At 49.6% G+C, this 11,683-nt stretch overlaps 1 protein-coding gene across 3 annotated transcripts in view; it reads right to left on the bottom strand.

Moving 5' to 3' along the window:
• Positions 1-2,335: 2,335 nt before the first annotated feature.
• Positions 2,336-11,683, bottom strand: part of LOC107213308 (rho GTPase-activating protein 39-like) — a 64,459-nt gene continuing 55,111 nt past the window's right edge. Inside the window, exons 6-10 of one of the 3 annotated variants that reach the window (XM_015647598.1) lie at positions 8,245-8,318; positions 6,638-6,837; positions 5,604-5,695; positions 4,928-5,097; positions 2,336-4,553 (exon numbers count right to left, since the gene is read on the bottom strand). In XM_015647598.1, the coding sequence (XP_015503084.1) occupies positions 4,359-4,553; positions 4,928-5,097; positions 5,604-5,695; positions 6,638-6,837; positions 8,245-8,318 (731 nt within the window). In that variant the 3' untranslated portion in view covers positions 2,336-4,358. Of the gene's footprint in view, positions 4,554-4,927; positions 5,098-5,603; positions 5,696-6,637; positions 6,838-8,244; positions 8,319-10,404; positions 10,548-11,683 lie in introns of those variants that run through there. The other 2 variants (XM_015647599.2, XM_015647600.3) reach the window with 2 other exon arrangements.

Genomic DNA, 11,683 nt, shown 5'->3' with positions numbered 1-11,683 from the left:
CATGGGCTGGGCAGGGAACGGGAGCCAGCTGGAGCTCTGTTACCTTTCACAGCCAGGAAACCAAGAGACAGCTAGAAATTCCCAGGCTTAGGTCTTAAGGTGGTGTTCACAGGTTGATCTCACTTTTCAATGGTCAAAACTGCTGTCAATTCTTAGAAATGGCCAGCTGTTGGCCAGGAGAGAAACTCCCATCAGCCTCCAGCAGTTTTAACTTCTTTAGCTGTTTCTCTTTGTTTTCTTAAATGCCAGTCTATCACACCATGGCAAACAAATGGTGTAAAACAGGAGCTCTAAAAGCAGCAACCTCAAAATCTAATTCAACTTTTCCCATCTTATTTTTGGTGGGTGTCCCGCAGACACCATGGGTGTGCCAGAGCCCGGCTCCACACAGCCCCAGCTTGGCACTGTCTCCATGGGCCAGTTCTGCTGAATCTGCCAGTGCTGTGCTGCACCCACATCAAACCAGCTACACTGGGGCAGCATCAGGACAGGAAGCTTCCCGCCTCTGCCTCCTGACAGTGCTGCAAGGCTCAAAGCAGACCTACCTGTTCCTCTGGTCTCTGCCTTCCCACAGGGTTGATTTAGAGCAAAGCTCCATGCAAGGATTGGACTAAAAACCTACATGAGAATTATGCTAAAAACTGGCCTCTCATTACCCAGGAACATTGAGAAGGTGGCAGAACCTCTGTGACTCTCTGGTTTTAGAAAGAAATGGAGCGTCTCTGGTGGACAAGGGCAGGGAGACCCTTCACATTTGCAAGGGGAGGAGAGACAGTGGGGAACTTCTCTACCAGGAGGGGTGTCCTTGTGCTTACCCTGTCCCATAAAACATCAGGCAGCTGCCAAAGCTAAGCCCTTTCCCTATCTCAAGCTGAACCGTCCAAAATCCACCTGTGATCCCCAATATCTGCCCAACCTTTTCAGAAGCTGAGGTGGCACATGGGAACGGTGTCTATCAGCTGCCATGAGCAAAACTGCTTTTACCATTTACATTTGCAGGCATAGCAAAAAACTCTTGCAAAGCTCCGTGAAAAGGAGAGTCAAACCAGCCATAAATCCAACAACAGCAGCAAGAGCACCCAGCACTTGCAGGAGTGCTGGCCCCACTTGGACACATCACTCTCTCACAACCAGTAGCAGGACATGGACAAGGACATGCTGCTGGTGACTCCTCTCAATGAGCTGTGTCCCAGCTGCCCTCCAGCACCAGGTCTGACTGCACTGCTCGTGGAAGCTCAGAACAAACCATGAGCTTGTTCCAAGCCTAGCTGCAGCTCTGGCCATCACTTCTTTAAGTGATCCAGGTGTCAGGCCACGGTGACTGCAGGAGTTAGCATGAGTCTTGGAGCTTGAGCTGAAGCATTTGGCTTGTGGCCTTTTCTGATTTGGCAAAAATCTGCTCATTTCACAGCAAAGCTTTGGGGAACGCTCAGAAATTGGCTGCGGACCTCCCCCTAAGAAAAGGCTGTGTGCGGTTACAATGTTCCTGGTCTTCCTTCTGTGCTCACTTGTACTATAGCCCCCCCCTACAATGCTTCTACCAGCCAGACTGGTGGAAGGATCCAGTGCTATGGCCAGTGTATGTGATCCTAAACTGCCAGTGAGACAGAGCAGCCCTCACTGGCTTTGTCTGAAGGGCATCAGCTTTTCCTAGTGTGACAGGACAATGACCATTCCCAGAGCACCAGGAGCATGAGCGAGAGCCTGAGCAGGAACTGATTCCTGTGTGACTGAAGTAGCACAGCTGGCAGCACCTGCCCTGCAACTCCACCACACTGTGCAACTAGCACCAGTCTCGAGCACCAACACACTGCTCCCCAGTGGTTCCTTGGATTACCAGTGGAGGAAAGATGAGAGAATGCTCCAGTCTGAACATAAAAATGTCCCCCTTAGGTCAGCCTAACAACCCAATTAATTACATCTCCATCAGCAGAGACCCTGCAGGGGACCACGCAGAGGATGCCTGTGTGGCCACCTCCAACAGTCCACCTACAGCACTTCCAGCTACTGAAGGAGGCACACAAGCCTATCCGTCTTACCCTCCAATTGCCCATAAACTTCTCTCATACCTTCATGACCCTGAAAGGCTCCAAAAGATATGTGTAAACCAGTATTGTCTTCTACCTGTTTCAACACATTCCCTTCCACAATTAATTGGGTGTCCTTTGGTAGCTGCCTGAGAATTAAGAAAAACAGAACCAGCATGGTTTCCAAGTGCTTACTTCATGCTGATTCTCAAATCTTACTTGGGCACTGACATTCAGGTGGAAATGTTCAGCCCCACACAGATGTAATCATGCTGCAGAAATTCCCAAAAAAGACAATTCACAAAAGAGACAGCCATGGAGATTGTATTTATTACTATTAGAACAGAGAAAAGGCTACCTTACTGATTGATATTTACAAATCTGTTGGCAAAGACAATAATTTCCAGTGTCCTTTATGAGCATGTTTTACAATGCTGGCCAGAAGCATTCACTTTTCTTAGCAGTAAATGCCTATGGTCTGATTGACTGCCACAGCTGAGTGCAAGGAGTAATAAATGTGGATCACCTCTGCAGGGGCTGCAGGCAAAGCCTGACACAGCACAAGCACCTGCAGCCCAAAGAGGAGGGCAGGTGACACATGGCTGCTCCAGCCCTTGGCGGGGAACACGACAGCCTGAGCTTGTTCAGTGATTCAAATCTCAGGACAACATGTCAGATCTGGTAACCTCTGCCCGTCTCTACACTTCTGGGGCAGTAGCTCCACATCTGAAGAACAAGTTGTTTAGCACTGCAGAGGGACAGAGAAAACTGAGTGGCATCAAAGCATGGAGATGGGTGTGTACATGAAACAGATGCTTGCACATTTCATGGGTATGTTTGACAGAGCTAATCTTGACAAGGGAGCATGATTTCCTGGCCCACAGAATCATCTGGTACGAAGAACCTTTATTCAGCTGAGCACAAACTGAATTCCTACAAATTCATTCAAACTCATTCATAGGCTCTGGGAACCCTCTCACACAGAGCCCCAAGGAAGCCAACAGGCTTGGGGCACTCTTTGCACATGGCTCCTCACACCCACACTGGTACTGATTCAGGCATCAGCTCTAAACCTCATTGTCGGCAGGGCTCAGCTCTCCATTGCAGTCTGTAGACGATGATCACAGATCTCCACTAGAAAAGGAGGGGGATGCAGAAACACAAATGCAACCTTGCATGATACTGACAGACTCAGCATGCATCAGTAATCCCAAAACACACCTTTTTGCAGCAGACCTCCCTCCATCAAGGAAAACATCTCAAAGGAAGAGCATAGTTACCACAGTTGACTACACAGTTACCCAGCTGACTACAGGTAGTACCAGCATTTCTCAAGCACACAGCACTGCTGCTGTCTGCCTGGAAGGGTGTATCTGAGCACAGGAGCACTTTTGAATGTTGTGGGCTTTCTTTAGACCGGGGCTGAGCCAGAAGGGTGCATCAAACTGGTATTTAGTTCTTGGCAGAGTGGTCTGGGAAGGATGTGGTACCAGGAAGCAGGGTGTGAGGAACTGGAGCTATGAAGGCTGCTCTGAGCATGGGCTCAGGTGCTCCTCAGCAAAGCTAGTGTCAGCTCATGCTGTGTATAGCATGAGCTATAAAAGGAGCTGCAAGGCCACTGGGGTCACTGCTCCTCATTAAGAGGAAAAGTGTTTGTTTACCTATTGTGAAGTGTGTGGCCTTCCTGGACACACCATGTCCAGCACCATGGTGTGGGTGGGTACTCAGCATAGGGCTGGTCTCACATGCTGCTGCACAGCTGTACAGTTCTTGAACCTCCACACCTTCATAGCCCTCTACCAACAGCATTGTGGGATATCAGAATAACCCTGATATCTCCAACAAATAGTCTGCAGAGGTGAACCAGGCTGTCTCCATAACAGTAGGATTATTCCTGCTGAGGCAGCATCTTCCCTAGGACCAGCTCATGCTACAGCACAGGAGTGATGTTCTCTACCTGAAACCAACTCTGCCTCCAGAAGGGAAATGGAGTCTCACTGCCCCATGTAGCAGTTCCTCACACATGTCACAGTCCTTTCACTGAGTAACCAATCTTCTGGCTCTCAGGAAGAGGATTGCCCCTCTCTGACACACATTGAAAGGCTAGGAACTGCTTAACCTGACCTGGCATGCCCAAGGATTTCCTGATGCTGATAAAATCAAGCCTTCCAGAAACATCCTGTCCTTGTGGTCATATACTGGGAGATGTTCAAGGGCTAACCCAGGGCGTGACAACAATGACGACAATGGAAGAAACATACGTGGAGAGGAGAAGACTTAAGATGTCTAGCAACTCCTCAGAGCAACATTTTGCTCCCTGAGGCCAGTGGCTCAAACCAGCCCTTTGATGAAGCTCGTGTCCAAGTGCACTATCAGCATGCGGAGAAAAGACATTTCTTTGCGTGTGTTCTCAAAGATAACTCGAGGGTCGTCGGACTGGCAGCGCAGGCAGTTGGGGGCCATCACCATGGCCAGGTTATTCACATCCATCTTTGTTCTGCCCACATTTGATGGCTGAGCAAAGATCTGCAGATAGCAAGAATACATTCAGATGGAGCAGTGGAAAAGGGAAAGAAAGTCCAAGAAAAGGTGGAAGGAGAGCAGACATAAAGCCTGCCTTAAGGACAGTGTCCCAAGTGCCACACATCCACAGGGAAGAGCACTGTGCTCTGACAGAGAGCAGCCCTGGCAGACAGGAAACCAAGCTCAGGCTCTGTAAGATCAGGAACAGGGTTTACTGCTCCCATAGGGAACAAGGCCAGCAAACATCCCTCCATCAATCCCATCTTAAATACAGATAAGAAGTCTTAAAATCTTGCCGATGAGCCCACCACTACTCCATGCCAGGAGCATGCCTCACATGCTCCTGGCCCCAGTGCAAGGCTGTGGGGGCTGCCTACCTGCAGGAAGTGTATGAGGTAACACAGCACCAGTCTGTTGAGCTCTGGCAAAAGCTGCACCACAGCCACGGCAGCACTGGGGTTCTCATAGTTGCTGATACACTCTTTGTAGAACTGCTGGGGGATCACAGGCTCCTCCAGCTCCCGATACCAGAGCTTGAGGAGAGAGGCTGGGCAGAAAGCAGGTGCATGAGAAAAGCTCTGGTTACTTCCCCACCCCCTTCAGGGGCAAACTTGGCAGTGAGACAGATGGCAGAGAAGGGATTTCTGTGCTTGTGCTGCTTCACCTTAATTCAGTCTTGGCTCTGAAATGCTAAGGCACCCAAACTGACCAGTTAGTGGGAAATACTGGCTGCTCCCTACCTGCTTCTCCAGGAAACAGCTCTGGGGCTGCCTAAAGAAGAGGACAGTGAGACCTGAAGGACTCCCACCACTCTGCCCATCTTGCACAACTTTACTGCATCAGAGACAGAGGTTCCTCCCCGCTCCCAGTGTTTCCTCTATGAACAGTGTTTGGAAAGGCAGTGAAAAGACACAGAACAAAATCCCAGCCAGTGCAGACAGCCTGTGTACACATTCCCAAGCAGCAGCACATCTACTGAGCTTTTCCTGCACCTCCCCCTCTGCACTGCACCATGGCTGAGGCTGCAGCAACACACCTGCCACATTCCTGTACCTGGTATGTTGGGATCACTGAGACTGTTTGGGATTTTCCACTGATCCACCTGCAATTTCAATGCATTGACTTCATCTATGTCACCAGGTATCCTGCAGAGACACAGAAAAGGTCCTTTTGAGAGTGTGCCAGGCAATGTGCTTGGTGGGGCATCTGACCAGCTAAGCATGGCTCCAAAGATGCTTCTGGGCCTCAGGGAAGAGGGAGCAGGGAGGCGGCCTCAGGCACCAGTGGCAGCTACAGAAGTTCCTCATAGAGAAGGGGGTACCTATTTTTATACATCATCTTGAAGTGGGGGTTCCCATTAGTTCAGATAACAACTGAGCTAGTCCTCAGGAGTGATTATTTTCAATAACCAGACTTCTTTGCAGTGTGTTCAGACCAAAGATGAGCAGCATCTCTGGCTAAATATATTTTCTTACGTATATTATACATACTTAAATACACACACACACCTATCTATTAAAAAATTTTCCCTTACATGGCAAAGTTGAGCCTTTTAATGGCTATCTTAAATCAAGTTTAGCTACTGAAAAATTAATTCAAATCTTAAATGTAAACCAAAACCATATGCACAAAGAAAACAACAAAGAAAACCCAGACCCAAAGCAGAATCCCCCGTGTTCACCACACAGATTCTGTGTCTCTCTTGACTTCTTGTGTCTTGTGCAACAGCAAGGCTGATGTGCTGCATGAGATGAGGTGCTCTGCCGGGACCCCGGAGCTCCTCCCTCCCCTACACTAGCCAACCACCATTGCCAAATCTGATGAAAGTTCTTGGCTGTGCCTGAGGATGAACTGTCCATGTAGTTAAGTCACACCTACACCAGTCAGTCCCCTCTGTGCTAACACATGCAAACTGGCTAATGCTAATTCAAGAGGTGATTTCTGAACCTGGGGAAACAGATTTTGTCCAGTTCACAGCAAAGTGCTTCTTAGGGAAGAGGAAGCATGTGGAAGTCAATCTTGACTCCTTAGCTTTGAGGACTGACATGTGGCACAGCAAACAGTAGCACAGCAACCCAAAAACTCACCTGAAAATCCCTTCGGTCTGTTCCCCTCCCAGGGCCAGGACCTGCTGTGACAGTTGTGTCTGCACCCAGGGCAGCTTGTTCCCAGGGTACATGTCCTGCTGCCGCAGCATGATTTCCTCCAGGGAGCTGCCGAAGAGCGATGGCGTGAGGATGGCATTCCTGGCGTGAGTTATCTCCTCCACTGTTGGTTTGCGGAGACCCTGAGGACACAGAAAAGTTCAGTGCAACCACGGCACAGCCAGTCCACAAAGAAAGAGTGACCCAAGGATGGGGACGCTGAGTGACCAGGACAGAGAAGGCTGACCCTGCATGTGGTCACCTCGTCAGCCTCCTGGCAGCATGGTTCTTGTTCTGCTGCCTACAATCAGGGATGGCTCTATTCATCAGCTCCAAGAGGACCAAAGGAGACCACTTTGGGAAGTTTAGGCTGGTTTTGCAGAGATTCTGTTGCTGAGTTTTGCACAGCAAAGGGACTGCTTCCACTGTAGCTGCACCTGCTGTAGGAAGCAGTATGGAATGGAGCCCAGCCCAGCCCTGGCAATAGTGAGCTCAGCAGAGGGCACCTATACCCCAACCCAGCATCAGGTGAGTGCTTAGCCACAGGACAGGTAAAAAACCTTTGGAGATGGGAACTCCAGGTTTTTGCAACTCCAGGGAAAGCTTTGCTTTCAGACGTCCTAAAACCTGAAAGGTGAGCATTGGTACCTGCTGCTTCTGACAAATACCAACACTTGAAAGGAGTTTTGAATGTCCTGTGGCAACAGTTCAGACAAGCACAGAGCTGTTGCAGGGATGACAGGCTGCCCAGCATGGCCTTCAGCAGTGATCCTGTGGCCAAAAGGGGAACGCAACTGGGGGAAGCTCCCACCAAGCCCTTTGAGGGTCAGTGGCCAGGGCTGCAGTTGTGTGCAATGTGTGCTTAGTTTACTGTCCTGCCCCTGCCAGGAGCCTTCACCCTCTCAAGGTATTTCAACTAATTTGTTCACTACACAAAGTTCAGATGGCAGGGAGGCCCCAGAGGAATTAAAAAAAAAAAAAAACCCTGATGACCAGCTCTGGCTCAGGGACCTAGAACTGATAGGCTGGGGCCATCTACTAACTTTCATGGCCACACACCAACTGTGCAGAGGGAAGAGAGGAAGATTTTGAGATAATGCAGAGCACAGACACCCCCTGCACCAGTCATCTCTGCTGTACGACTATTTGAACAGGAAATGAACAATTCTGCAGTAAACCAGCAGCAAGACCAAGCTTAATATAAGCTCTCAGTGCAAAGGGAGACTCTTCCTTCACCTGAAGAAACAAACTGGTGGGTCCCCCTGCACAGACAGCTCCTTTTACCCTGGAGACAGGAAAGTGTTGGGTTTGTCTTTGTCCCTGGCTCCAGGAAGCAGCCAGTCATGCAGCTGCCTGCACACCAGGCACTGCTGTCTGCCAGATGAATGGCAGGACCTGGACAGCAGCCCTCTCCCACACATTCATGGGGAGATATACTCCGAGCAATCCTCCCCTGCTCACTCTATCTCCATTTCCCATCACTGAATCAGTGGTGACCACCAGAGTCCTTCAGGCAACCCACAGGCCCTGCAGCCGGGCCAGCTGCTCACCTTTTTGCCTCCAGTGACGGCTACTTTCTGGAGTTTCCGGTAGCAGTACTTGGCATAGGTGCTAATGGGCAGACCTGGTGGGAAAGAGGAAACGAGTGGTCAGCCCACAGTGCCATGCACCCACACACTGAAGCCCTTCAGAGAGCTCCAGCACAGCAGCTCATTGTGGCACAAGCAGCCCCCTCAATGCACAGCCCACTGCAGCAGGGCAGGACTGCCAAAACTTGCACTGAGTGCCCTGAAGCCTCCCAGTCCCATGGCAGGCAGCGTCAGTGCAAGCCAGTGCTCAGAATCATCTCCTAAGTGAAGGCTCATAGCTCTGCACCTCCCATCCCCACTCCTGCAGATCTCCACCTCTCGCATCTGGAGTGCACCTGCCTCCATGCATGACACCCATTCAGCATTCCCAGCATGGGCACACACACATGCCTGGGACCTTGCCTGTTGGGCACAGCCAGGGTTAAGTGCCTCATGGACACAGGGCCAGGTAATTACATCCTGCCAGAACACAGCCACAGAGCACACAGCCAGCCTTCTGTCAGGGAAGGTTTCAGAACGTTTTAAACCAATTGTTTATTATTTGAGAACTTCAATTCCTTTGCTAGTGAGAGAGGACCAGCAGACAAGGTGGGGACAGAGAGGCAGCATCAACACCAACAGTGACCTCGGGACACAACAAGAGGTGTGGGAAGGTGATGGGATCTTATCTTCCCAAACACCTGCAGAAGGCTTCCTCGTGTTCCTTCCTGCCTGCAGCCTTCTCCAACCCAAGCTTGTACTGTGCAGCTCAGGCATGCTCTGTGAGACAAGGAAAATGGGACACACCAAAGCTTGGGAACTGTACCTCAAAAGCTGCTGCCCTCCACAAGAGCACCTGTTCTGCTTGTGCTTGGTTCAGTGAACTCTAAAGGCAAGTGCAGTCATGATTCACAGAGCTAATCCCCCCGTGACACCAAGAGAAATGTATGCAACGACAGAGCACTGATTGGTGAGAGTCTTTCCAAAACCCTTGGTTTCTTTTGTTCTTGTTCAAGTAAAACCTAAACTGCTCACTGAAAGCAGTCAATAGATCTGCCCTATTTGATTCCCTGCCAGGCCCAAAGCTTGCAGCACAGTTCAAATACTTGCAGCTGTGAAACCCACATTCTGGTCAGATACTGTGCACATCAGCCTTTCACACACCCTATGGCTTAGGTACACTGTCTGGGAGCTTGGAGGTCTTCAAATCCTCTCAATGCAGAGGACAAACTCTTCCCAAGCAGAACAATTCCCAGAGGTGGGAGATGTGCTGTCCTCTCAGCCAGCAGATAAGCCACCATCCTTGGCTCCTCTCGATGAAACAAGCACCTCCTGCCTCCATCAGTCTGTCTCACAGCTGGAGCAAAGCCTCTCCACACTGCTGGAGCCATGCCAGAGGAGGTACTACAGCATTCCCATCTCCCATAGGCAATGGGAAGGAAAGCCAGTTTTAGGAATTTCTCTCTAGGGAATATCTAAAGCAAAATATTCACTGTAAGCAAAAATCCTGCTAATCCTAGGCATGATTTACACTGGGAATATCTAAGGATTAAAAGGAAACAAAGCAAATGAACTGCCCTGTGATCCTAGGTTAGAGCTTCTGCTGACCAATGTGAGACACACCCCAAAGCGAGGTGTCACCTTTCTCAGAGGGGAAGGGAAAGAAGCTGGACTGTGTCTTTGCATCCCAGCAACTTTGCAGGAGACAGCACCTTCAAAACTAATAATGAGAAGTATTTTTTCACACTGTAATTTGAATGTGAAACACATAATCAGCCAAAAAGTTTAACAATGTTTGCAAAAGGAACTGGTGTCTTGCAGATTCTGCAGGGCTGATGTGTGGGCAGCAGTCAGACACATTTGATTGAAGCCTGTTTTGTACTTTCTCAGGAAGCTCCCTAGGGAAAAGCCTAAAACCTACATCCAGCACTTTCTGCAGTGAGGCCTCCTGCTCCCATGACTACCATGCTGCAGCCTCTGACCCAATGGGGCCTGTTGGAGTCACACATGAAGCTGACCAAATTTGAAGCAACTGAAAAATAAACTTGCTGCATGCACAAGAGGATGGAGGAGTTACTGCCCACAGACTTGAATTGCCAGAAAAGAGGCAGGAGTCTGAGGAATAGGGTGAGCAGCACTCACCCCAGAGGGCACAGACCAATGGCTCTCATGCGGCCTCCCTGCTCCAGAGTAGAAGCCATCTGCCCCAACACAAGTGCTCCTGGTTCCAGGGCATGTGCCAAATGGGATGGGCAACATGGAGAGACCGGGAGGCACATGCTGAGCTGCAGGAAGAAACATGGAGAGGAGTAGAATTCAGCTTTAGCCTCAGCTTTTCCAAACCAGCAACCTGTTCCAACCACCTGCTGCTTTCAGAATGCTCAGCTAGAGACTGACTCCCAGCACTGAGCTCATCATGCATGCTGACATCTCCAAACATGTGGGTCAGGTACTCCCCTCCACAGCCCAGCTCCTGCCTCTTGGTGCAGGGCTGGAGATAGCTTCATCTTCATCACCTGGAAAGGGTTAATCCTGAAGGGAATTCCACTTCTGTGTGCACATCATGAATCTGAGAAATTCAAGATGATCTGTTATTCCCTATAGTATCACAGTAGCCTCAGGAGCTCAGGAACAGATGACTACGAACAGTCCACACAGTGAAAAATAGTTTTCAAAGGAAAATATCACTCCATATGCCAGCCTAGAAATACATGTGGGACAGCATCTTAAAGAACATCTGCTTTTAGAAAAAGTTAAAATCCAGACAGGACGTGTGCAGGAACATACCCTCTGGAACAGACTTCAATGCTTTTCTGCAACAAAAGTCTTAAAAATGCAGCAAACAGGACCTGCTTAGATTTAGATTTGGATTTAGGACCTGGCCATGGAATATATATTTTAGCTCTAGAGAAGCTGTTGTCTGAATATTCCTATGATCTACCACAGCCTCTTGGATCTCAGCCTGGCACAGCCAGAGCAGGCTATCAGACCAGGATTACATCTCACTGCACTCTATAGCACAGGGGTAGGTGCTCCTGAGCAAGTCACCAGGGCTTGGCACCAGGAGTGCTGCTCTCCTGGCTTAGATCTGCCCCGGCTCCTCCATTTTACAGCACTGCTTTAGCTTCTCTTTTTCACACCACCAGTGCTTCCTTTTACACCCCAACAATGCTTCTTGATCACCATTCCCTTTATGGGAAATGCCATGTTCATCAGCCAGACAAGCCAGCAGCCTGCACCTGTCACCAAGATAAGGAACAGAATACAGGATGTCTTCAAAATGAGAATCCCCCTTCAAAAAACTCCCAGTTAACAGCATGTGGGCAATACCCTAAGGCAGTGTTGTACCTGGACCATTAACCATCAACAGATAGACTTCCCTTCTTTGAATCTGTCCCATTTCTTTCTAGACCTCTTTATG

This window comes from Parus major, chromosome 20 (genome assembly GCF_001522545.3).
Source record: "Parus major isolate Abel chromosome 20, Parus_major1.1, whole genome shotgun sequence".
Lineage (NCBI taxonomy): Eukaryota > Metazoa > Chordata > Aves > Passeriformes > Paridae > Parus > Parus major.
The sequence above is the reverse complement of the archived record's forward strand: the minus strand, read 5'-3'. Positions and strand labels throughout refer to the sequence as shown.